General features: G+C 45.7%; 2 protein-coding genes and 1 long non-coding RNA gene across 8 annotated transcripts in view; 2 read left to right on the top strand and 1 right to left on the bottom strand.

The window, feature by feature from the left end:
- alms1 (ALMS1 centrosome and basal body associated protein) overlaps positions 1 to 11,202 on the top strand; it is an 82,631-nt gene extending 71,429 nt beyond the window's left edge. For all 4 annotated transcript variants that reach the window (XM_090221481.1, XM_090221480.1, XM_090221479.1 and 1 more), the window contains one exon: positions 10,893 to 11,202. In XM_090221481.1, the coding sequence (XP_090077607.1) occupies positions 10,893 to 10,937 (45 nt within the window). In that variant the 3' untranslated portion in view covers positions 10,938 to 11,202. The remainder of the gene's footprint in view (positions 1 to 10,892) is intronic.
- Positions 11,203 to 17,593: 6,391 nt separating this feature from the next.
- LOC149972171 (uncharacterized) lies at positions 17,594 to 20,102 on the top strand. Its single transcript, XR_016492095.1, has 2 exons — positions 17,594 to 17,865; positions 17,924 to 20,102. It is a non-coding gene; the product is annotated as an uncharacterized LOC149972171 (long non-coding RNA).
- The window catches only part of LOC110504258 (dynactin subunit 1b), a 133,031-nt gene continuing 123,873 nt past the window's right edge, over positions 18,189 to 27,346 (bottom strand). For all 3 annotated transcript variants that reach the window (XM_090221474.1, XM_090221475.1, XM_090221476.1), the window contains 5 exons: positions 26,428 to 26,576; positions 24,223 to 24,409; positions 23,958 to 24,031; positions 23,439 to 23,528; positions 18,189 to 20,283 (listed from right to left, as the gene is read on the bottom strand). In XM_090221474.1, the coding sequence (XP_090077600.1) occupies positions 20,146 to 20,283; positions 23,439 to 23,528; positions 23,958 to 24,031; positions 24,223 to 24,409; positions 26,428 to 26,576 (638 nt within the window). In that variant the 3' untranslated portion in view covers positions 18,189 to 20,145. The remainder of the gene's footprint in view (positions 20,284 to 23,438; positions 23,529 to 23,957; positions 24,032 to 24,222; positions 24,410 to 26,427; positions 26,577 to 27,346) is intronic.

Here is a 27,346-nt window from a genome sequence, read left to right as displayed (position 1 = left end):
AGTAGTGTTCTATATAGGGTCCTGGTCTACAGTAGTGTTCTATATAGGGTCCTGGTGAACAGTAGTGTTCTATATAGGGTCCTGGTCTACAGTCGTGTTCTATATAGGGTCCTGGTCTACAGTAGTGTTCTATATAGGGAATAGGGTCCTGGTCTACAGTAGTGTTCTATATAGGGTCCTGGTCAACAGTAGTGTTCTATATAGGGAATAGGGTCCTGGTCTACAGTAGTGTTCTATATAGGGTCCTGGTCAACAGTAGTGTTCTATATAGGGCCCTGGTCTACAGTAGTGTTCTATATAGGGTCCTGGTCTACAGTAGTGTTCTATATAGGGTCCTGGTCTACAGTAGTGTTCTATATGGGGTCCTGGTCTACAGTAGTGTTCTATATAGGGAATAGGGTCCTGGTCTACAGTAGTGTTCTATATAGGGTCCTGGTCAACAGTAGTGTTCTATATAGGGAATAGGGTCCTGGTCTACAGTAGTGTTCTATATAGGGCCCTGGTCTACAGTAGTGTTCTATATAGGGTCCTGGACTACAGTAGTGTTCTATATAGGGTCCTGGTCTACAGTAGTGTTCTATATAGGGTCCTGGTCTACAGTAGTGTTCTATATAGGGTCCTGGTCTACAGTAGTGTTCTATATAGGGTCCTGGTGAACAGTAGTGTTCTATATAGGGTCCTGGTCTACAGTCGTGTTCTATATAGGGTCCTGGTCTACAGTAGTGTTCTATATAGGGAATAGGGCCCTGGTCTACAGTAGTGTTCTATATAGGGTCCTGGTCTACAGTAGTGTTCTATATAGGGTCCTGGTCTACAGTAGTGTTCTATATAGGGTCCTGGTCAACAGTAGTGTTCTATATAGGGTCCTGGTCAACAGTAGTGTTCTATATAGGGCCCTGGTCAACAGTAGTGTTCTATATAGGGAATAGGGTCCTGGTCAACAGTAGTGTTCTATATAGGGTCCTGGTCAACAGTAGTGTTCTATATAGGGTCCTGGTCAACAGTAGTGTTCTATATAGGGCCCTGGTCAACAGTAGTGTTCTATATAGGGAATAGGGTCCTGGTCAACAGTAGTGTTCTATATAGGGTCCTGGTCAACAGTAGTGTTCTATATAGGGTCCTGGTCAACAGTAGTGTTCTATATAGGGTCCTGGTCTACAGTAGTGTTCTATATAGGGTCCTGGTCAACAGTAGTGTTCTATATAGGGTCCTGGTCTACAGTAGTGTTCTATATAGGGTCCTGGTCAACAGTAGTGTTCTATATAGGGTCCTGGTCAACAGTAGTGTTCTATATAGGGTCCTGGTCAACAGTAGTGTTCTATATAGGGTCCTGGTCTACAGTAGTGTTCTATATAGGGTCCTGGTCAACAGTAGTGTTCTATATAGGGTCCTGGTCAACAGTAGTGTTCTATATAGGGTCCTGGACTACAGTAGTGTTCTATATAGGGTCCTGGTCTACAGTAGTGTTCTATATAGGGTCCTGGTCTACAGTAGTGTTCTATATAGGGTCCTGGTCTACAGTAGTGTTCTATATAGGGTCCTGGTCTACAGTAGTGTTCTATATAGGGTCCTGGTCAACAGTAGTGTTCTATATAGGGTCCTGGTCTACAGTAGTGTTCTATATAGGGTCCTGGTCTACAGTAGTGTTCTATATAGGGTCCTAGTCAACAGTAGTGTTCTATATAGGGTCCTGGTCTACAGTAGTGTTCTATATAGGGTCCTGGTCAACAGTAGTGTTCTATATAGGGTCCCGGTCTACAGTAGTGTTCTATACAGGGTCCTGGTCTACAGTAGTGTACTATATAGGGAATAGGGTCCTGGTCAACAGTAGTGTTCTATATAGGGTCCTGGTCTACAGTAGTGTTCTATATAGGGTCCTGGTCTACAGTAGTGTTCTATATAGGGTCCTGGTCAACAGTAGTGTTCTATATAGGGTCCTGGTCTACAGTAGTGTTCTATATAGGGTCCTGGTCTACAGTAGTGTTCTATATAGGGAATAGGGTCCTGGTCAACAGTAGTGTTCTATATAGGGCCCTGGTCTACAGTAGTGTTCTATATAGGGTCCTGGTCTACAGTAGTGTTCTATATAGGGTCCTGGTCTACAGTAGTGTTCTATATAGGGTCCTGGTCTACAGTAGTGTTCTATATAGGGTCCTGGTCTACAGTAGTGTTCTATATAGGGTCCTGGTCAACAGTAGTGTTCTATATAAGGTCCTGGACTACAGTAGTGTTCTATATAGGGTCCTGGTCTACAGTAGTGTTCTATATAGGGTCCTGGTCAACAGAAGTGTTCTATATAGGGTCCTGGTCAACAGTAGTGTTCTATATAGGGTCCTGGTCTACAGTAGTGTTCTATATAGGGTCCTGGTCTACAGTAGTGTTCTATATAGGGTCCTGGTCAACAGTAGTGTTCTATATAGGGCCCTGGTCAACAGTAGTGTTCTATATAGGGAATAGGGTCCTGGTCAACAGTAGTGTTCTATATAGGGTCCTGGTCAACAGTAGTGTTCTATATAGGGTCCTGGTCAACAGTAGTGTTCTATATAGGGCCCTGGTCAACAGTAGTGTTCTATATAGGGAATAGGGTCCTGGTCAACAGTAGTGTTCTATATAGGGTCCTGGTCAACAGTAGTGTTCTATATAGGGTCCTGGTCAACAGTAGTGTTCTATATAGGGTCCTGGTCTACAGTAGTGTTCTATATAGGGTCCTGGTCAACAGTAGTGTTCTATATAGGGTCCTGGTCTACAGTAGTGTTCTATATAGGGTCCTGGTCAACAGTAGTGTTCTATATAGGGTCCTGGTCAACAGTAGTGTTCTATATAGGGTCCTGGTCAACAGTAGTGTTCTATATAGGGTCCTGGTCTACAGTAGTGTTCTATATAGGGTCCTGGTCAACAGTAGTGTTCTATATAGGGTCCTGGTCAACAGTAGTGTTCTATATAGGGTCCTGGACTACAGTAGTGTTCTATATAGGGTCCTGGTCTACAGTAGTGTTCTATATAGGGTCCTGGTCTACAGTAGTGTTCTATATAGGGTCCTGGTCTACAGTAGTGTTCTATATAGGGTCCTGGTCTACAGTAGTGTTCTATATAGGGTCCTGGTCAACAGTAGTGTTCTATATAGGGTCCTGGTCTACAGTAGTGTTCTATATAGGGTCCTGGTCTACAGTAGTGTTCTATATAGGGTCCTAGTCAACAGTAGTGTTCTATATAGGGTCCTGGTCTACAGTAGTGTTCTATATAGGGTCCTGGTCAACAGTAGTGTTCTATATAGGGTCCCGGTCTACAGTAGTGTTCTATACAGGGTCCTGGTCTACAGTAGTGTACTATATAGGGAATAGGGTCCTGGTCAACAGTAGTGTTCTATATAGGGTCCTGGTCTACAGTAGTGTTCTATATAGGGTCCTGGTCTACAGTAGTGTTCTATATAGGGTCCTGGTCAACAGTAGTGTTCTATATAGGGTCCTGGTCTACAGTAGTGTTCTATATAGGGTCCTGGTCTACAGTAGTGTTCTATATAGGGAATAGGGTCCTGGTCAACAGTAGTGTTCTATATAGGGCCCTGGTCTACAGTAGTGTTCTATATAGGGTCCTGGTCTACAGTAGTGTTCTATATAGGGTCCTGGTCTACAGTAGTGTTCTATATAGGGTCCTGGTCTACAGTAGTGTTCTATATAGGGTCCTGGTCTACAGTAGTGTTCTATATAGGGTCCTGGTCAACAGTAGTGTTCTATATAAGGTCCTGGACTACAGTAGTGTTCTATATAGGGTCCTGGTCTACAGTAGTGTTCTATATAGGGTCCTGGTCAACAGAAGTGTTCTATATAGGGTCCTGGTCAACAGTAGTGTTCTATATAGGGTCCTGGTCTACAGTAGTGTTCTATATAGGGTCCTGGTCTACAGTAGTGTTCTATATAGGGTCCTGGTCTACAGTAGTGTTCTATATAGGGTCCTGGTCAACAGTAGTGTTCTATATAGGGTCCTGGTCTACAGTAGTGTTCTATATAGGGTCCTGGTCTACAGTAGTGTTCTATATAGGGTCCTGGTCTACAGTAGTGTTCTATATAGGGTCCTGGTCTACAGTAGTGTTCTATATAGGGTCCTGGTCAACAGTAGTGTTCTATATAGGGTCCTGGTCTACAGTAGTGTTCTATATAGGGTCCTGGTCTACAGTAGTGTTCTATATAGGGTCCTAGTCAACAGTAGTGTTCTATATAGGGTCCTGGTCTACAGTAGTGTTCTATATAGGGTCCTGGTCAACAGTAGTGTTCTATATAGGGTCCCGGTCTACAGTAGTGTTCTATACAGGGTCCTGGTCTACAGTAGTGTACTATATAGGGAATAGGGTCCTGGTCAACAGTAGTGTTCTATATAGGGTCCTGGTCTACAGTAGTGTTCTATATAGGGTCCTGGTCTACAGTAGTGTTCTATATAGGGTCCTGGTCAACAGTAGTGTTCTATATAGGGTCCTGGTCTACAGTAGTGTTCTATATAGGGTCCTGGTCTACAGTAGTGTTCTATATAGGGAATAGGGTCCTGGTCAACAGTAGTGTTCTATATAGGGCCCTGGTCTACAGTAGTGTTCTATATAGGGTCCTGGTCTACAGTAGTGTTCTATATAGGGTCCTGGTCTACAGTAGTGTTCTATATAGGGTCCTGGTCTACAGTAGTGTTCTATATAGGGTCCTGGTCTACAGTAGTGTTCTATATAGGGTCCTGGTCAACAGTAGTGTTCTATATAGGGTCCTGGACTACAGTAGTGTTCTATATAGGGTCCTGGTCTACAGTAGTGTTCTATATAGGGTCCTGGTCAACAGTAGTGTTCTATATAGGGTCCTGGTCAACAGTAGTGTTCTATATAGGGTCCTGGTCTACAGTAGTGTTCTATATAGGGTCCTGGTCTACAGTAGTGTTCTATATAGGGTCCTGGTCTACAGTAGTGTTCTATATAGGGTCCTGGTCAACAGTAGTGTTCTATATAGGGTCCTGGTCTACAGTAGTGTTCTATATAGGGTCCTGGACTACAGTAGTGTTCTATATAGGGTCCTGGTCTACAGTAGTGTTCTATATAGGGTCCTGGACTACAGTAGTGTTCTATATAGGGTCCTGGTCTACAGTAGTGTTCTATATAGGGTCCTGGTCTACAGTAGTGTTCTATATAGGGTCCTGGTCAACAGTAGTGTTCTATATAGGGAATAGGGTCCTGGTCAACAGTAGTGTTCTATATAGGGTCCTGGTCTACAGTAGTGTTCTATATATGGTCCTGGTCTACAGTAGTGTTCTATATAGGGTCCTGGACTACAGTAGTGTTCTATATAGGGTCCTGGTCTACAGTAGTGTTCTATATAGGGTCCTGGACTACAGTAGTGTTCTATATAGGGTCCTGGTCTACAGTAGTGTTCTATATAGGGTCCTGGACTACAGTAGTGTTCTATATAGGGTCCTGGTCTACAGTAGTGTTCTATATAGGGTCCTGGTCTACAGTAGTGTTCTATATAGGGTCCTGGTCAACAGTAGTGTTCTATATAGGGAATAGGGTCCTGGTCAACAGTAGTGTTCTATATAGGGTCCTGGTCTACAGTAGTGTTCTATATAGGGTCCTGGTCTACAGTAGTGTTCTATATAGGGTCCTGGACTACAGTAGTGTTCTATATAGGGCCATGGTCTACAGTAGTGTTCTATATAGGGTCCTGGTCTACAGTAGTGTTCTATATAGGGTCCTGGTCTACAGTAGTGTTCTATATAGGGTCCTGGTCTACAGTAGTGTTCTATATAGGGTCCTGGACTACAGTAGTGTTCTATATAGGGTCCTGGTCTACAGTAGTGTTCTATATAGGGTCCTGGACTACAGTAGTGTTCTATATAGGGTCCTGGTCTACAGTAGTGTTCTATATAGGGTCCTGGTCTACAGTAGTGTTCTATATAGGGTCCTGGACTACAGTAGTGTTCTATATAGGGTCCTGGTCTACAGTAGTGTTCTATATAGGGTCCTGGTCAACAGTAGTGTTCTATATAGGGTCCTGGTCAACAGTAGTGTTCTATATAGGGTCCTGGTCTACAGTAGTGTTCTATATAGGGTCCTGGTCAACAGTAGTGTTCTATATAGGGAATAGGGTCCTGGTCAACAGTAGTGTTCTATATAGGGTCCTGGTCTACAGTAGTGTTCTATATAGGGTCCTGGTCTACAGTAGTGTTCTATATAGGGTCCTGGACTACAGTAGTGTTCTATATAGGGTCCTGGTCTACAGTAGTGTTCTATATAGGGTCCTGGACTACAGTAGTGTTCTATATAGGGTCCTGGTCTACAGTAGTGTTCTATATAGGGTCCTGGTCTACAGTAGTGTTCTATATAGGGTCCTGGACTACAGTAGTGTTCTATATAGGGTCCTGGTCTACAGTAGTGTTCTATATAGGGTCCTGGTCAACAGTAGTGTTCTATATAGGGTCCTGGTCAACAGTAGTGTTCTATATAGGGTCCTGGTCTACAGTAGTGTTCTATATAGGGTCCTGGTCTACAGTAGTGTTCTATATAGGGTCCTGGTCAACAGTAGTGTTCTATATAGGGTCCTGGTCAACAGTAGTGTTCTATATAGGGTCCTGGTCTACAGTAGTGTTCTATATAGGGTCCTGGTCTACAGTAGTGTTCTATATAGGGTCCTGGACTACAGTAGTGTTCTATATAGGGTCCTGGTCTACAGTAGTGTTCTATATAGGGTCCTGGACTACAGTAGTGTTCTATATAGGGTCCTGGTCTACAGTAGTGTTCTATATTGGGTCCTGGTCTACAGTAGTGTTCTATATAGGGTCCTGGACTACAGTAGTGTTCTATATAGGGTCCTGGTCTACAGTAGTGTTCTATATAGGGTCCTGGTCTACAGTAGTGTTCTATATAGGGTCCTGGACTACAGTAGTGTTCTATATAGGGTCCTGGTCTACAGTAGTGTTCTATATAGGGTCCTGGTCTACAGTAGTGTACTATATATAGGGAATAGGGTCCTGGTCTACAGTAGTGTTCTATATAGGGTCCTGGTCAACAGTAGTGTTCTATATAGGGTCCTGGTCAACAGTAGTGTTCTATATAGGGCCCTGGTCAACAGTAGTGTTCTATATAGGGTCCTGGTCAACAGTAGTGTTCTATATAGGGAATAGGGTCCTGGTCTACAGTAGTGTTCTATATAGGGTCCTGGTCTACAGTAGTGTTCTATATAGGGTCCTGGTCTACAGTAGTGTTCTATATAGGGTCCTGGTCTACAGTAGTGTTCTATATAGGGTCCTGGTCTACAGTAGTGTTCTATATAGGGTCCTGGTCAACAGTAGTGTTCTATATAGGGTCCTGGTCTACAGTAGTGTTCTATATAGGGTCCTGGTCTACAGTAGTGTTCTATATAGGGTCCTGGTCTACAGTAGTGTTCTATATAGGGTCCTGGTCTACAGTAGTGTACTATATAGGGTCCTGGTCAACAGTAGTGTTCTATATAGGGAATAGGGTCCTGGTCAACAGTAGTGTTCTATATAGGGAATAGGGTCCTGGTCTACAGTAGTGTTCTATATAGGGTCCTGGTCAACAGTAGTGTTCTATATAGGGAATAGGGTCCTGGTCTACAGTAGTGTTCTATATAGGGTCCTGGTCTACAGTAGTGTTCTATATAGGGTCCTGGTCAACAGTAGTGTTCTATATAGGGTCCTGGTCAACAGTAGTGTTCTATATAGGGTCCTGGTCAACAGTAGTGTTCTATATAGGGTCCTGGTCTACAGTAGTGTTCTATATAGGGAATAGGGTCCTGGTCTACAGTAGTGTTCTATATAGGGTCCTGGTCAACAGTAGTGTTCTATATAGGGAATAGGGTCCTGGTCTACAGTAGTGTTCTATATAGGGTCCTGGTCTACAGTAGTGTTCTATATAGGGAATAGGGTCCTGGTCTACAGTAGTGTTCTATATAGGGTCCTGGTCAACAGTAGTGTTCTATATAGGGAATAGGGTCCTGGTCTACAGTAGTGTTCTATATAGGGTCCTGGTCAACAGTAGTGTTCTATATAGGGCCCTGGTCTACAGTAGTGTTCTATATAGGGTCCTGGTCTACAGTAGTGTTCTATATAGGGTCCTGGTCTACAGTAGTGTTCTATATGGGGTCCTGGTCTACAGTAGTGTTCTATATAGGGAATAGGGTCCTGGTCTACAGTAGTGTTCTATATAGGGTCCTGGTCAACAGTAGTGTTCTATATAGGGAATAGGGTCCTGGTCTACAGTAGTGTTCTATATAGGGCCCTGGTCTACAGTAGTGTTCTATATAGGGTCCTGGACTACAGTAGTGTTCTATATAGGGTCCTGGTCTACAGTAGTGTTCTATATAGGGTCCTGGTCTACAGTAGTGTTCTATATAGGGTCCTGGTCTACAGTAGTGTTCTATATAGGGTCCTGGTCTACAGTAGTGTTCTATATAGGGTCCTGGTCTACAGTAGTGTTCTATATAGGGTCCTGGTGAACAGTAGTGTTCTATATAGGGTCCTGGTCTACAGTCGTGTTCTATATAGGGTCCTGGTCTACAGTAGTGTTCTATATAGGGAATAGGGCCCTGGTCTACAGTAGTGTTCTATATAGGGTCCTGGTCTACAGTAGTGTTCTATATAGGGTCCTGGTCTACAGTAGTGTTCTATATAGGGTCCTGGTCAACAGTAGTGTTCTATATAGGGTCCTGGTCTACAGTAGTGTTCTATATAGGGTCCTGGTGAACAGTAGTGTTCTATATAGGGTCCTGGTCAACAGTAGTGTTCTATATAGGGTCCTGGTCTACAGTAGTGTTCTATATAGGGTCCTGGTCTACAGTAGTGTTCTATATAGGGTCCTGGTCTACAGTAGTGTACTATATAGGGTCCTGGTCTACAGTAGTGTACTATATAGGGTCCTGGTCTACAGTAGTGTACTATATAGGGTCCTGGTCAACAGTAGTGTTCTATATAGGGTCCTGGTCAACAGTAGTGTTCTATATAGGGTCCTGGTCTACAGTAGTGTTCTATATAGGGTCCTGGTCTACAGTAGTGTTCTATATAGGGTCCTGGTCTACAGTAGTGTTCTATATAGGGTCCTGGTCTACAGTAGTGTTCTATATAGGGTCCTGGTCTACAGTAGTGTTCTATATAGGGTCCTGGTCTACAGTAGTGTTCTATATAGGGTCCTGGTCTACAGTAGTGTTCTATATAGGGTCCTGGTCTACAGTAGTGTACTATATAGGGTCCTGGTCTACAGTAGTGTACTATATAGGGTCCTGGTCAACAGTAGTGTTCTATATAGGGTCCTGGACTACAGTAGTGTTCTATATAGGGTCCTGGTCTACAGTAGTGTACTATATAGGGTCCTGGTCTACAGTAGTGTTCTATATAGGGTCCTGGACTACAGTAGTGTTCTATATAGGGTCCTGGTCTACAGTAGTGTTCTATATAGGGTCCTGGTCTACAGTAGTGTTCTATATAGGGTCCTGGTCTACAGTAGTGTTCTATATAGGGTCCTGGTCTACAGTAGTGTACTATATAGGGTCCTGGTCTACAGTAGTGTACTATATAGGGTCCTGGTCAACAGTAGTGTTCTATATAGGGTCCTGGACTACAGTAGTGTTCTATATAGGGTCCTGGTCTACAGTAGTGTACTATATAGGGTCCTGGTCTACAGTAGTGTTCTATATAGGGTCCTGGACTACAGTAGTGTTCTATATAGGGTCCTGGTCTACAGTAGTGTTCTATATAGGGTCCTGGTCTACAGTAGTGTACTATATAGGGTCCTGGTCTACAGTAGTGTACTATATAGGGTCCTGGTCAACAGTAGTGTTCTATATAGGGTCCTGGTCAACAGTAGTGTTCTATATAGGGTCCTGGTCTACAGTAGTGTACTATATAGGGCCCTGGTCTACAGTAGTGTTCTATATAGGGTCCTGGTCTACAGTAGTGTTCTATATAGGGTCCTGGTCTACAGTAGTGTACTATATAGGGTCCTGGTCAACAGTAGTGTTCTATATAGGGCCCTGGTCAACAGTAGTGTTCTATATAGGGTCCTGGTCAACAGTAGTGTTCTATATAGGGTCCTGGTCAACAGTAGTGTTCTATATAGGGTCCTGGTCTACAGTAGTGTTCTATATAGGGTCCTGGTCTACAGTAGTGTACTATATAGGGTCCTGGTCAACAGTAGTGTTCTATATAGGGTCCTGGTCAACAGTAGTGTTCTATATAGGGTCCTGGTCTACAGTAGTGTTCTATATAGGGTCCTGGTCAACAGTAGTGTTCTATATAGGGTCCTGGTCAACAGTAGTGTTCTATATAGGGTCCTGGTCAACAGTAGTGTTCTATATAGGGTCCTGGACTACAGTAGTGTTCTATATAGGGTCCTGGTCTACAGTAGTGTTCTATATAGGGTCCTGGTCAACAGTAGTGTTCTATATAGGGTCCTGGTCTACAGTAGTGTTCTATATAGGGTCCTGGTCTACAGTAGTGTTCTATATAGTGTCCTGGACTACAGGACAGCAGCAGTAGTATATAATGACCACAGGACAGCAGTGTTTAGTATATTGTTTGTATCGAATTGAATATTATGTATATTAGGTTGTTATATTAGGTTGTCCAGCATATGTAGACATGTAAACTAGTATAGAATGTATTTTACATTCTTTAGGAGTTTCCTCAGTGTGAATGAATCAGCCGTAGTGAATGAATCAGCCGTAGTGAATTAATTAGCCGTAGTGAATGAATCAACCGTAGTGAATGAATCAAACGTAGTGAATGAATCAAACGTAGTGAATGAATCAACTGTAGTGAATGAATCAACTGTAGTGAATGAATCAACTGTAGTGAATGAATCAACTGTAGTGAATGAATCAACCGTAGTAAATGAATCCTTTGTGTTGCAGAGAATCACCAACAGAGTCCTGGGCAGACAAACACCCTGGCAGTGAGCGCCACACCGAGGAGGACTTTTACACTTGATTCCGTGTACGTGTGCTGTGGAATAAAATACAATGTAGTTCAATTGTTTACATTTTCTAATGTTTTATTCCGATCTGCTTCCATTTTGTTCACCTTTTTTTAACACATTATGAAGTGAAAAGTAAATCATTTGTCTGTTTCTAAAGAGACAGGGTCATAATTGGTGTGTATTTAAATACTTATTATTATAGTTTTTTTATGACCAAAATATAAATAAACATGCTTTCTACACTCTGCTGTCTGTTTGTCCCAACCTTGTGTTAGGCAGAAAGCAGAATACAAAACAGTGTAGTTATTCCCTCAAGTTCTCCCGCAAAGAAATCAATCAGGCAAAATGTCACTATATAGAGACAAAGTGGAGTCTCAATTCAACGACTCAGAGGCTGCTGCCTACATACATAGACTGGAAATCACTGGCCACTTTAATAAACGGATCACTGGTCTCTTTAATAATGTTTACATATTTTGCATCTCATATGTATATACTGTATTATATTCTACTGTATCTTAGTCTATGGTGCTCTGACATCGCTCATCCATATAGTCTTAATTCCATTCCTTTACTTAGATATGTGTGTATTAGGTATGTGTTGTGAAATTGTTAGATATTACTTGTTAGATATTACTGCACTGTCGGAGCTAGAAACACAAGCATTTCGCTACGCCCGCAAATAACATCTGCTAAACACGCGTATGTGACCAATAAAATTGGATTTGAATTTGAAAGAGCAGGTGTTCTTAATGTTTTGTATACTCAGTGTAGATCAAAAACATTTGGGTGAACTGTTGGAATCAGATAAACAGGATGAATATTCTAATTCTATGGTTGGTGTTGGCATGATAGGGTAGCCTAGTGGTTAGAGCATTGGACTAGTAACCGAAAGGTTGCAAGTTCAAATCCCCGAGCTGACAAGGTACAAAATCTAAAACTTCCATGTGTCTGTGACAATCTCTGCACGCTCAACCCCACGGTTTACCACAATATGTACATTGCAATTTCTTCCAGAATGAGCGGCCGTTCATGTGCAAAGTAATAGCATGTCCATGAGTACCATTATCCACTGTGTGTAGTGAATCCATGTTGTCTTTCCCGCTCTCTCAGTCCCCACCCCTTTCCTTTGTCTACCAAGCCATCATATCGGTTTGGTCCGCTAGGGACTTTTTCTTTGTATCATGTTAGTAAGCAATATCTACTGTTTGTTTGTTATGTAATTCTTTGTTATTATTTAGTTAGTTAGTAAATACATTAAGCCAATTTGTATATTGCTGATTCATTATGGAAACTAGGGTTCGTGCATATTTCCAAGGTTTGCGAAGTTCAGTAATGAGATCTGATGCGGTAACAATTAATAATCATTAATGGAAGACCTAATTGAGTTTAATTCTAAACATTTTCCCGTGGTGCCCCGACTTCCTAGTTAATTAACGTTTACATGATTAGTTTAATCACGTGCTAATTAAAGCTAGAGAATTGATTTGATAGTATACAGTCTTCACGTTTAATAATATTCCAGATACGACCGTGGATAGGCTTACCACAGACGCTGACGAACATCTACAGACAGACAGACAGCATGACATTCCTTCTACTTCAGCTTATTTATTGTTCAGATGGTTACAGTGCAGTAATAGTGGTTAGAGCTGCTACATTATAGTGGTGTAAACCTGGCGACTTTCCCCAAATTCCCAGGTTTTCCAGAAATAACGGTTTGAAGATTCCTGGATTTTCTGCTTATCAGATAACATGAATCTCCCAATCGGGATTTCTGGAAAACCTGGGAATTTGAGGAAAGTTGCCGTATATTTGCAACCCTAAACAGCAGTAATAGTTACAGTGGAGACACAGGGCTCTGGAAAATTAAATCGGTCGCACACAAATAAAGGTTACAAGCATTTCGCTACACCCGCAAAAACATCTGCTAAATGTGTGTATGTAACCAATCAAATTTGATTTGATTTGAAATACCTTTTGGGGCAAAGAGCACAATGATAAGAGGCCATAAACAGGGTTGTAGTAGATTGGCCAGCAACGGAGTTGTAGTAGATTGGCCAGCAACGGAGTTGTAGTATATTGGCCAGCGACAGGGTTGTAGTAGATTGGCCAGCGACAGGGTTGTAGTAGATTGGCCAGCGACGGGGTTGTAGTAGATTGGCCAGTAGATTGGCCAGCGACAGGGTTGTAGTAGATTGGCCAGCGGCAGGGTTGTAGTAGATTGGCCAGTAGATTGGCCAGCGACAGGGTTGTAGTAGATTGGCCAGCGGCAGGGTTGTAGTAGATTGGCCAGTAGATTGGCCAGCGACAGGGTTGTAGTAGATTGGCCAGTAGATTGGCCAGCGACAGGGTTGTAGTAGATTGGCCAGTAGATTGGCCAGCGACAGGGTTGTAGTAGATTGGCCAGTAGATTGGCCAGCGACGCGGTTGTAGTAGATTGGCCAGTAGATTGGCCAGCGACAGGGTTGTAGTAGATTGGCCAGCGACAGGGTTGTAGTAGATTGGCCAGAGACGGGGTTGTAGTAGATTGGCCAGAGACAGGGTTGTAGTAGATTGGCCAGCGACAGGGTTGTAGTAGATTGGCCAGCGACAGGGTTGTAGTAGATTGGCCAGAGACAGGGTTGTAGTAGATTGGCCAGAGACAGGGTTGTAGTAGATTGGCCAGCGACAGGGTTGTAGTAGATTGGCCAGCGACAGGGTTGTAGTAGATTGGCCAGCGACAGGGTTGTAATAGATCGGCCAGCGACAGGGTTGTAGTAGATTGGCCAGCGACAGGGTTGTAGTAGATTGGCCAGCGACAGGGTTGTAGTAGATTGGCCAGCGACAGGGTTGTAGTAGATTGGCCAGTAGATTGGCCAGCGACAGGGTTGTAGTAGATTGGCCAGCGACAGGGTTGTAGTAGATTGGCCAGCGACAGGGTTGTAGTAGATTGGCCAGCGACAGGGTTGTAGTAGATTGGCCAGAGACAGGGTTGTAGTAGATTGGCCAGTAGATTGGCCAGCGACAGGGTTGTAGTAGATTGGCCAGTAGATTGGCCAGCGACAGGGTTGTAGTAGATTGGCCAGCGACGGGGTTGTAGTAGATTGGCCAGTAGATTGGCCAGCGGCAGGGTTGTAGTAGATTGGCCAGCGGCAGGGTTGTAGTAGATTGGCCAGTAGATTGGCCAGCGACAGGGTTGTAGTAGATTGGCCAGTAGATTGGCCAGCGACAGGGTTGTAGTAGATTGGCCAGTAGATTGGCCAGCGACAGGGTTGTAGTAGATTGGCCAGCGGCAGGGTTGTAGTAGATTGGCCAGTAGATTGGCCAGCGACAGGGTTGTAGTAGATTGGCCAGTAGATTGGCCAGCGACAGGGTTGTAGTAGATTGGCCAGTAGATTGGCCAGCGACAGGGTTGTAGTAGATTGGCCAGTAGATTGGCCAGCGACGCGGTTGTAGTAGATTGGCCAGTAGATTGGCCAGCGACAGGGTTGTAGTAGATTGGCCAGCGACAGGGTTGTAGTAGATTGGCCAGAGACGGGGTTGTAGTAGATTGGCCAGAGACAGGGTTGTAGTAGATTGGCCAGCGGCAGGGTTGTAGTAGATTGGCCAGCGACAGGGTTGTAGTAGATTGGCCAGAGACAGGGTTGTAGTAGATTGGCCAGAGACAGGGTTGTAGTAGATTGGCCAGCGACAGGGTTGTAGTAGATTGGCCAGCGACAGGGTTGTAGTAGATTGGCCAGCGACAGGGTTGTAATAGATCGGCCAGCGACAGGGTTGTAGTAGATTGGCCAGCGACAGGGTTGTAGTAGATTGGCCAGCGACAGGGTTGTAGTAGATTGGCCAGTAGATTGGCCAGCGACAGGGTTGTAGTAGATTGGCCAGCGACAGGGTTGTAGTAGATTGGCCAGTAGATTGGCCAGCGACAGGGTTGTAGTAGATTGGCCAGCGACAGGGTTGTAGTAGATTGGCCAGCGACAGGGTTGTAGTAGATTGGCCAGTAGATTGGCCAGCGACAAGGTTGTAGTAGATTGGCCAGTAGATTGGCCAGCGACAGGGTTGTAGTAGATTGGCCAGTAGATTGGCCAGCGACAGGGTTGTAGTAGATTGGCCAGTAGATTGGCCAGCGACAGGGTTGTAGTAGATTGGCCAGCGACAGGGTTGTAGTAGATTGGCCAGTAGATTGGCCAGCGACAGGGTTGTAGTAGATTGGCCAGTAGATTGGCCAGCGACAGGGTTGTAGTAGATTGGCCAGTAGATTGGCCAGCGACAGGGTTGTAGTAGATTGGCCAGTAGATTGGCCAGCGACAGGGTTGTAGTAGATTGGCCAGCGACAAGGTTGTAGTAGATTGGCCAGTAGATTGGCCAGCGACAGGGTTGTAGTAGATTGGCCAGTAGATTGGCCAGCGACAGGGTTGTAGTAGATTGGCCAGTAGATTGGCCAGCGACAGGGTTGTAGTAGATTGGCCAGCGACAGGGTTGTAGTAGATTGGCCAGCGACAGGGTTGTAGTAGATTGGCCAGCGACAGGGTTGTAGTAGATTGGCCAGTAGATTGGCCAGCGACAGGGTTGTAGTAGATTGGCCAGCGACAGGGTTGTAGTAGATTGGCCAGTAGATTGGCCAGCGACAGGGTTGTAGTAGATTGGCCAGCGACAGGGTTGTAGTAGATTGGCCAGCGACAGGGTTGTAGTAGATTGGCCAGTAGATTGGCCAGCGACAAGGTTGTAGTAGATTGGCCAGTAGATTGGCCAGCGACAGGGTTGTAGTAGATTGGCCAGTAGATTGGCCAGCGACAGGGTTGTAGTAGATTGGCCAGTAGATTGGCCAGCGACAGGGTTGTAGTAGATTGGCCAGCGACAGGGTTGTAGTAGATTGGCCAGTAGATTGGCCAGCGACAGGGTTGTAGTAGATTGGCCAGTAGATTGGCCAGCGACAGGGTTGTAGTAGATTGGCCAGTAGATTGGCCAGCGACAGGGTTGTAGTAGATTGGCCAGTAGATTGGCCAGCGACAGGGTTGTAGTAGATTGGCCAGCGACAAGGTTGTAGTAGATTGGCCAGTAGATTGGCCAGCGACAGGGTTGTAGTAGATTGGCCAGTAGATTGGCCAGCGACAGGGTTGTAGTAGATTGGCCAGTAGATTGGCCAGCGACAGGGTTGTAGTAGATTGGCCAGCGACAGGGTTGTAGTAGATTGGCCAGCGACAGGGTTGTAGTAGATTGGCCAGAGACAGGGTTGTAGTAGATTGGCCAGAGACAGGGTTGTAGTAGATTGGCCAGTAGATTGGCCAGCGGCAGGGTTGTAGTAGATTGGCCAGTAGATTGGCCAGCGACAGGGTTGTAGTAGATTGGCCAGAGACAGGGTTGTAGTATATTGGCCAGCGACAGGGTTGTAGTAGATTGGCCAGTAGATTGGCCAGCGACAGGGTTGTAGTAGATTGGCCAGAGACAGGGTTGTAGTATATTGGCCAGAGACAGGGTTGTAGTAGATTGGCCAGTAGATTGGCCAGAGACAGGGTTGTAGTAGATTGGCCAGTAGATTGGCCAGCGACGGGGTTGTAGTAGATTGGCCAGTAGATTGGCCAGCGACAGGGTTGTAGTAGATTGGCCAGCGACAGGGTTGTAGTAGATTGGCCAGCGACGGGGTTGTAGTAGATTGGCCAGTAGATTGGCCAGCGACAGGGTTGTAGTAGATTGGCCAGCGGCAGGGTTGTAGTAGATTGGCCAGCGACAGGGTTGTAGTAGATTGGCCAGTAGATTGGCCAGCGACAGGGTTGTAGTAGATTGGCCAGCGACAGGGTTGTAGTAGATTGGCCAGCGACAGGGTTGTAGTAGATTGGCCAGAGACAGGGTTGTAGTAGATTGGCCAGCGACAGGGTTGTAGTAGATTGGCCAGAGACAGGGTTGTAGTAGATTGGCCAGCGACGGGGTTGTAGTAGATTGGCCAGAGACAGGGTTGTAGTAGATTGGTAATAATGGTATGGTATGCCTACGGTACATTTGTGTATTGTTACTATCAGATTCAGCTGTTTTTTAATTATAGTACACTTGAAGATGTTACAGGGAGTGCAGATACACATTATATGCTACAACAGGCTGCACAGAGGTACATTATATGCTAGCAACAGGCTGCACAGAGGTACATTATATGCTATCAACAGGCTGCACAGAGGTGCATTATATGCTAGCAACAGGCTGCACAGAGGTACATTATATGCTAGCAACAGGCTGCACAGAGGTACATTCTCTGTAAATCACTAATGCATAAAATAATGAATACCATGTTAATATATTATCTCTCCAATGACAATGTAAGAAAAGCCAACAATGCCATGAAAATAATGCCAATATAACTTGAGGTTATTAAAAAAAACTATAAAGCTTTTATGATACCAGTATGACACTTCATAGCAGAGATGAGATAGCCTTTATGATACCAGTATGACACTTCATAGCAGAGATGAGATAGCCTTTCTGATACCAGTATGACACTTCATAGCAGAGATGAGATAGCTTTTATGATACCAGTATGACACTTCATAGCAGAGATGAGATAGCTTATATGATACCATTATGACACTTCATAGCAGAGATGAGATAGCCTTTATGACACCAGTATGACACTTCATAGCAGAGATGAGATAGCCTTTATGACACCAGTATGACACTTCATAGCAGAGATGAGATAGCCTTTCTGATACCAGTATGACACTTCATAGCAGAGATGAGATAGCCTTTATGACACCAGTATGACACTTCATAGCAGAGGAAAAAAACAAAGCCTCTATGGCCAATACGTATTTTTGCAGACAGTAACTGATGAGGCATGTAGTTTAATGAAGTCTAAACCGGAGTCATTCTACACAGCAAGAGTCTCACCTGTAATACACATGGACTATATTAGCTACTTAAAACAGATTACAGCCAATCAGGTTACTTAAAACAGATTACAGCCAATCAGGTTACTTAAAACAGATTACAGCCAATCAGGTAACAGATGACTGTCCCAATTTACTGCCATTTAATATGTGCAATAAATATGAAATAAATTAATCTACGACCCGTAAAAGTAGAACATGACACTGATTTTTATGAAATCAAAACATTTGATCCGTGTTTCATGAAATCCCTTCAAATGAATTATATTTTCACTCCCGTTGAAATGTAAATTTAAACTGCAGTAAAATAATACCCAGAAATCTGACAACTTTCTCTCCCTTTAGGTCGTGTGTCAAACTCCAGGTTGTTTGGATTGTTTATTTATTTTAATTCTGCGGGGGGGGGGGGGGGGCTGCGGCGCTCAGTGAAGACCGAATACGGCCCTCTGGGAAAAGGGAGTTTGACACCCCTGCTGTAGATAGTTAAGAGTAAAAGGAATAGTTGTATGTACAACGACACCGTCGTGAACTACGGGACAACGGACGGAAAAATAACTCAGTCACTTTTACATTGATGTTGGACCTGGAGACTATAATGGGTCTGATTCAGACCTGAGGTAAATAGACTCAACATGGATATAAAACATGGACCCAAGTACAAATATTGTTGATTTAAGTCCATGTTAAAGTCAACTTATGTCAAGTCTAAATAGGGCCTAATGTGCATTGACCATCTTAAATAAATAATGAAACAGTAAGATGGGTAGCAGGCAGACAGACAGTAAGATGGGTAGCAGGCAGCATCACCCTCGGCAGACAGACAGTAAGATGGGTAGTAGGCAGCATCACCCTCGGCAGACAGACAGTAAGATGGGTAGCAGGCAGCATCACCCTCGGCAGACAGACAGTAAGATGGGTAGTAGGCAGCATCACCGTCGACAGACAGACAGTAAGATGGGTAGCAGGCAGCATCACCCTCAGCAGACTGGTTAGTAGTGTAGCAGGGAGCATCACCCTCAGCAGACTGGTTAGTAGTGTAGCAGGGAGCATCACCCTCAGCAGACTGGTTAGTAGTGTAGCAGGCAGCATCACCCTCAGCAGACTGGTTAGTAGTGTAGCAGGCAGCATCACCCTCAGCAGACTGGTTAGTAGTGTAGCAGGGAGCATCACCCTCAGCAGACAGGTTAGTAGTGTAGCAGGCAGCATCACCCTCAGCAGACTGGTTAGTAGTGTAGCAGGGAGCATCACCCTCAGCAGACTGGTTAGTAGTGTAGCAGGCAGCATCACCCTCAGCAGACTGGTTAGTAGTGTAGCAGGGAGCATCACCCTCAGCAGACTGGTTAGTAGTGTAGCAGGCAGCATCACCCTCAGCAGACTGGTTAGTAGTGTAGCAGGGAGCATCACCCTCAGCAGACAGGTTAGTAGTGTAGCAGGGAGCATCACCCTCAGCAGACTGGTTAGTAGTGTAGCAGGGAGCATCACCCTCAGCAGACTGGTTAGTAGTGTAGCAGGGAGCATCACCCTCAGCAGACTGGTTAGTAGTGTAGCAGGGAGCATCACCCTCAGCAGACTGGTTAGTAGTGTAGCAGGGAGCATCACCCTCAGCAGACTGGTTAGTAGTGTAGCAGGGAGCATCACCCTCAGCAGACTGGTTAGTAGTGTGTGTTTACGTAATATAATTTGGCAGATGCTTTTATCCAAAGTGTCTGACAGCCATGCGTGAATACATTTTTGTGTATAGGTGGTCGTAGGAATCAAACCCACTATCCTGCCATTACAGGCCCTATGCTCTACCAAATGATCTACAGAGGAAGTGAACGAGAGATCTAGAGGAAGTGAGCGTATGATCTACAGAGGAAGTGAACGAGCGATCTAGAGGAAGTGAGCGTATGATCTACAGAGGAAGTGAACTAGAGATCTAGAGGAAGTGAGCGTATGATCTACAGAGGAAGTGAACGAGCGATCTAGAGGAAGTGAGCGTATGATCTACAGAGGAAGTGAACTAGCGATCTAGAGGAAGTGAGCGTATTTATACTCTAACTGTACGTATGAACGGGGCTTGACTTGACGCTGGTAGTTATTTTAGGTGCTGCTACCGTTTATATCCAGGTGCCAGAACTTTGCAATAACGGCAGAATGGAACTCAGGCAATAGAGGAAATTAAGGTTCTGGCGCTCAGTTCAGTGAGCTCACGGCCCAAGTCAAGCACCGTCTGCGTACGAACACAAACCCAATGCTTTGGCCTAAAGAAAAACTCAGACAGACAGATGGGAAGGAGCAACAGGGCAGGTTGAAGGTGGAGCCTATGTCAGCAGGGCGGGTTGTGGGTGGAGCCTATGTCAGCAGGAGGCGGTGCACTCTTTGGAGCTGAGGCTGTGATAGGACGAGACGGTGGACCTGCTCCTGACCACGGGAACACGGCATCATCACCTTCCCCACCAGCACCATGTCCCCCCTCTTCTCCTCCTGGACCTGCAGACAGACAGACACTAGTTACAGACCTGGCCCCTCCCCCACCATGTCCCCCCTCTTCTCCTGTTCTGTAGTGAGACAGCTTGATGGACAGGACACTAGTCTGTCTCCTCTTCTGTAGTGAGACAGCTTGGACAGGACACCCCCTGGACAGGACACTAGTCTATCACAGGACCTCTATCACAGCATGGTGGCTATATGTCTGGTCTAATACATTATCACAGCATGGTGGCTATATGTCTGGTCTAATACATTATCACAGCATGGTGGCTATATGTCTGGTCTAATACATTATCACAGCATGGTGGCTATATGCCTGGTCGAATACATTATCACAGCATGGTGGCTATATGTCTGGTCTTATACATTATCACAGCATAGTGACTATATGTCTGGTCTAATACATTATCACAGCATAGTGGCTATATGTCTGGTCTAATACATTATCACAGCATGGTGGCTATATGTCTGGTCTAGTACATTATCACAGCATAGTGGCTATATGCCTGGTCTAATACATTATCACAGCATGGTGGCTATATGTCTGCTCTAATACATTATCACAGCATAGTGGCTATATGCCTGGTCTAATACATTATCACAGCATGGTGGCTATATGTCTGGTCTAATACATTATCACAGCATGGTGGCTATATGCCTGGTCTAATACATTATCACAGCATGGTGGCTATATGTCTGGTCTAATACATTATCACAGCATGGTGGCTATATGTCTGGTCTAATACATTATCACAGCATGGTGGCTATATGTCTGGTCTAGTACATTATCACAGCATAGTGGCTATATGCCTGGTCTAATACATTATCACAGCATGGTGGCTATATGTCTGCTCTAATACATTATCACAGCATGGTGGCTATATGCCTGGTCTAATACATTATCACAGCATGGTGGCTATATGTCTGGTCTAATACATTATCACAGCATGGTGGCTATATGCCTGGTCTAATACATTATCACAGCATGGTGGCTATATGTCTGGTGTAATACATTATCACAGCATGGTGGCTATATGTCTGGTGTAATACATTATCACAGCATAGTGGCTATATGTCTGGTCTAATACATTATCACAGCATGGTGGCTATATGTCTGGTGTAATACATTATCACAGCATAGTGGCTATATGTCTGGTCTAATACATTATCACAGCATGGTGGCTATATGTCTGGTCTAATACATTATCACAGCATAGTGGCTATATGTCTGGTCTAATACATTATCACAGCATGGTGGCTATATGTCTGGTCTAGTACATTATCACAGCATAGTGGCTATATGCCTGGTCTAATACATTATCACAGCATGGTGGCTATATGTCTGCTCTAATACATTATCACAGCATGGTGGCTATATGCCTGGTCTAATACATTATCACAGCATGTTGGCTATATGTCTGGTCTAATACATTATCACAGCATGGTGGCTATATGCCTGGTCTAATACATTATCACAGCATGGTGGCTATATGTCTGGTCTAATACATTATCACAGCATGGTGGCTATATGCCTGGTCTAATACATTATCACAGCATGGTGGCTATATGTCTGGTCTAACACATTATCACAGCATGGTGGCTATATGCCTGGTCTAATACATTATCACAGCATGGTGGCTATATGCCTGGTCTAATACATTATCACAGCATGGTGGCTATATGTCTGGTCTAATTCATTATCACAGCATAGTGGCTATATGACTGGTCTAATACATTATCACAGCATAGTAACTATATGGTAGCCTAGTGGTGATCCTGGACGGTGTGTGACTGGTGATCCATGGAGTGTGTGTGGCTGGTTGACCCTGGACGGTGTGTGGCTGGTGATCCATGGAGTGTGTGTGGCTGGTTGACCCTGGACGGTGTGTGGTTGGTTGACCCTGGACGGTGTGTGGCTGGTTGACCCTGGATGATGTGTGGCTGGTTGACCCTGGACGGTGTGTGGCTGGTTGACCCTGGACGGTGTGTGGTTGGTTGACCCTGGACGGTGTGTGGCTGGTTGACCCTGGAGTGTGTGTGACTGGGTGACCCTGGATGATGTGTGGCTGGTTGACCCTGGACGGTGTGTGGTTGGTTGATCCTGGACGGTGTGTGGCTGGTTGACCCTGGAGTGTGTGTGGCTGGTTGACCCTGGAGTGTGTGTGACTGGGTGACCCTGGATGATGTGTGGCTGGTTGACCCTGGACGGTGTGTGGCTGGTTGACCCTGGACGGTGTGTGGCTGGTTGACCCTGGATGGTGTGTGGTTGGGTGACCCTGGACGGTGTGTGACTGGGTGACCCTGGATGGTGTGTGGTTGGGTGACCCTGGACGGTGTGTGGCTGGTTGACCCTGGAGTGTGTGTGACTGGGTGACCCTGGATGATGTGTGGCTGGTTGACCCTGGACGGTGTGTGGCTGGTTGACCCTGGATGGTGTGTGGTTGGGTGACCCTGGACGGTGTGTGGCTGGTTGACCCTGGATGGTGTGTGGTTGGGTGACCCTGGACGGTGTGTGACTGGGTGACCCTGGATGGTGTGTGGTTGGGTGACCCTGGACGGTGTGTGGCTGGTTGACCCTGGAGTGTGTGTGACTGGGTGACCCTGGATGATGTGTGGCTGGTTGACCCTGGACGGTGTGTGGCTGGTTGACCCTGGAGTGTGTGTGACTGGGTGACCCTGGATGATGTGTGGCTGGTTGACCCTGGACGGTGTGTGGCTGGTTGACCCTGGACGGTGTGTGGCTGGTTGACCCTGGAGTGTGTGTGGCTGGTTGACCCTGGAGTGTGTGTGACTGGGTGACCCTGGATGATGTGTGGCTGGTTGACCCTGGACGGTGTGTTGTGTGGCTGGTTGACCCTGGAGTGTGTGTGGCTGGTTGACCCTGGAGTGTGTGTGGCTGGTTGACCCTGGAGTGTGTGTGGCTGGTTGACCCTGGAGTGTGTGTGACTGGGTGACCCTGAATGATGTGTGGCTGGTTGACCCTGGACGGTGTGTTGTGTGGCTGGTTGACCCTGGAGTGTGTGTGGCTGGTTGACCCTGGAGTGTGTGTGGCTGGTTGACCCTGGAGTGTGTGTGGCTGGGTGACCCTGGATGGTGTGTGGCTGGGCGACCCTGGATGGTGTGTGGCTGGTTGACCCTGGGTGGTGTGTGGTTACCTTGACGAAGGAGGAGCAGGGGAACGTGGCAAAGTCAGACAAGGCTCTAGCTCCAGGTCTCTGGGTCACCACATGTTCTGATACCTCATCCTGTGAGAGACAGAGAGAGAGGAGAGAGAGACGGAGAGAGAGAGACAGAGAGACAGAGAGAGAGAGAGACAGAGAGACAGAGAGAGAGGAGAGAGAGACAGCGAGAGAGGAGAGAGAGATAACAATAGGGGAGATGTTATAGAGGGGAGAGAGAAGGGAAGCGATCAGGAGAAAAGTTATTTAGCATACTACAATCACACATTTGCCTGCCCTCCTCCTTGCCACTACCTGTCCAAGGCAGCATGCATTCTGGGATACCTTTTGTATTGTCGGGATGCAATCCGATCGCGCCTGTCCACAATGCACCATTTAAAGGTTACTTTCAAAGGAGGCGACATCTGCAGTATTAATGTTGTGAACGCGGGAACGTTGTCTTGAAAAAAGGTGAATTGTGACCAAACTAGGATAGGATTGAAGGTGTTTGTTTACCTTCAGTCTGTCCAGAGTGTTGCTAAGGGACTGGAGTCTGGCTGTGTGTTCCAGCAGCTGGGCACTAGGAGTTACTGCTCAACGACACACATAAAACAAAACTTCAATCTGCTACAACAACAACAAAAAACGTTTCTTTTTTGAGTATGAATATGCTTTCGTGACAGTTTTTTTGGGGGGGGGAGCCTTTATGTAAACAATTACATCATTGAGAACGACTCTTCTACGGGTACAACAGAGAACAAGAAGGGGGGGCGCATCATACCTGGGGATTTGCCAGTGATGTCCACCACTTTGACGTTGGCACTCATCTGCAGTAACGTGTCCAGTAATTGGTCAGTCTTGCGATAGAGGGCGCTAGAGAGCACCTCTGGGTGAGAGCCGTCTCTAGTGGGGAGCTTGGAGACATGGAGAGGTGGTAGGGAGGACAGCTGGGCACGCATCTTCTCAGCCTGGAGGAGGAGGGAGGAGGAAGGAAGGAGGAGGGGAGGGGGTGTGGGAAGGAGAGAGTGGGAGGGGGAAGGAGAATGGAGATGAGGGTGGGAGAGGGAGAGGGAAGGAGAGAGTGGGAGGGGGAAGGAGAGAGTGGGGGGATAAGGAGAATGAAGAGGAGGGGAAGGAGAGAGTGGGAGGGGGAAGGAGAGAGTGGGAGGGGGAAGGAGAGAGTGGGAGGGGGAAGGAGAGAGTAGGAGGGGGAAGGAGAGAGTAGGAGGGGGAGAATTACTCCCGCAGAATTATACCTACGGAGGAGCAGCTTCTATGCAGGAACTTTGAATGTCTTTGTACTTCCGAGAGTTGGTTTAACGTTGGACCAGAGAAGCTCGTTAAGAAGCTTGTGTGTGCAGAGTGTCACCAGAATTAAAACAATGTTTTAACTTTTTTGTAGTTAATTAATCCAACGTGTTAACTAGAGTGTCCCTAACTAGTGTTGAAAAAGTCAATCCCTTCTTCTCTAATTAAATCCCTCCTTGTCTTCTGAATCACGCTTGTAACATCAGTAGGCTACAGTAACCTTCAGAGAAGGAGGGGTAGGTAGACTACACAAACTGGCAAAGATTTCCAGCTGGCAGAAAGACACTGGCATAAGTTTCTGATTGACAGAAGCAGGTACTTTGTTACATTTTTTTTGTGGGACTGGGATTTTTTTTTCCTGGAACGTAAAATAAACATTATTAACCGGTTCCCATGCTTTTAAAATAACAGTTCTGTTCCGGGACAGTATAGATCACTTTCGTTCCCAGTTCTGATTCTGTTCCTTGAAACATTTGGTTATTTTCCAGTTTTCGGTTCTGTTCCCTGAACCGGAACCGACTGGCACTCAGGCTAACGTTGAATGAGTGACAAGGCATTGACATGATAGCACCAAACAGACTGGCACTCAGGCACTGCAGCTGGCGGAAAATCTTTACGTTTTTTTTCAAACACAAAAGAAGACTACTTTAAAATGGAGATAGCCCTCGATGGCGCTGTCAAAGATACAAAGATGAGTCCTCTATCTCCCATCTATGGTCTATCTCCCTCTATGGTCTATCTCCCTCTATGGTCTATCTCCCTCTATGGTCTATCTCCCTCTATGGTCTATGTACCTCTATGGTCTATCTCCCTCTATGGTCTATCTCCCTCTATGGTCTATCTACCTCTATGGTCTATCTACCTCTATGGTCTATCTCCCTCTATGGTCTATCACCCTCTATGGTCTATCTCCCTCTATGGTCTATCTCCCTCTATGGTCTATCTCCCTCTATGGTCTATCTACCTCTATGGTCTATCTCCCTCTATGGTCTATCTCCCTCTATGGTCTATCTCCCTCTATGGTCTATCTCCCTCTATGGTCTATCTCCCTCTATGGTCTATCTCCCTCTATGGTCTATGTACCTCTATGGTCTATCTCCCTCTATGGTCTATCACCCTCTATGGTCTATCACCCTCTATGGTCTATCTACCTCTATGGTCTATCTACCTCTATGGTCTATCTACCTCTATGGTCTATCTACCTCTATGGTCTATCTACCTCTATGGTCTATCTACCTCTATGGTCTATCTACCGCTATGGTCTATCTCCCTCTATGGTCTATCTACCTCTATGGTCTATCTACCTCTATGGTCTATCACCCTCTATGGTCTATCTACCTCTATGGTCTATCTCCCTCTATGGTCTATCTACCTCTATGGTCTATCTACCTCTATGGTCTATCTACCTCTATGGTCTATCTACCGCTATGGTCTATCTCCCTCTATGGTCTATCTACCTCTATGGTCTATCTCCCTCTATGGTCTATCTACCTCTATGGTCTATCTACCTCTATGGTCTATCTCCCTCTATGGTCTATCTACCTCTATGGTCTATCTACCTCTATGGTCTATCTACCTCTATGGTCTATCTACCTCTATGGTCTATCTACCGCTATGGTCTATCTCCCTCTATGGTCTATCTACCTCTATGGTCTATCTACCTCTATGGTCTATCTACCTTGAGTCTGTTGTTCTCATTCTTCAGGTGTTTGATGCTGTGTCTCTGAGCCTCAATCTGCTGCGTCAGGAGAGGAGAGTCTATCACCGGGACCCCCGACCCAGGACCCATACCGGGACCCATACTGGGACCCATACTGGCCATAGTCGCTGTAGAGAGACACAGAGGCACACACACTTAGTACGGGCCAATACACACACACACACACACACACCACTATTAACACAGGGCAATACACACACACACACACACACACACACACACACACACACACACACACCACTATTAACGCAGGCCAATACACACACACATCACTATTAACACAGGCCAATACACACACACACACAATACACACACACACCACTATTAACACAGGCCAATACACACACACACACACCACTATTAACACAGGCCAATACACACACACACACCACTATTAACACAGGCCAATACACACACAAACACACAAGCAACACACCGTCAGCTAAATTGTGTGTGTTCAATAAGAGTAGCAGAAACATGCAGGGTGACAGCAAATACCTTTCTGTTCTTCTGTAGATTAGAAGGGTAGAGAGAGAAGAGGATTAGAAAGAGGAGGCGAGAGGGGAAGAAGAGGGAGAATGAGAGGAGAGGGAAGAGAGAGGAGAGGAAAGAGGGAGAGAGAAAATAGGGAAGAGAGGGGAAGAATAGGAGGGAGAAGAGAGGGGAAGAAGAGGAGGGAGAAGAGAGGGGAAGAAGAGGAGGGGGGAGAGAGGGGAAGAAGAGGAGGGGGAAGAGAGAGGAGAGGAAAGAAGGGGAAGAGAGGGGAAGAATAGGAGGGAGAAGAGAGAGAGGAGGAGAAGAAGAAGAGGAGGGGGGGAAGAGGGAGAGAGAGTGTGACAGTGTTAGGGTCCAGAGGACATTACTTTTCTTAAACACC

The sequence above is a fragment of the Oncorhynchus mykiss genome, chromosome 25 (genome assembly GCF_057628025.1).
Source record: "Oncorhynchus mykiss isolate SJ-2025 chromosome 25, ASM5762802v1, whole genome shotgun sequence".
Classification (NCBI taxonomy): Eukaryota; Metazoa; Chordata; class Actinopteri; order Salmoniformes; family Salmonidae; genus Oncorhynchus; species Oncorhynchus mykiss.
This window is presented reverse-complemented; position numbering and strand designations above follow the sequence as displayed.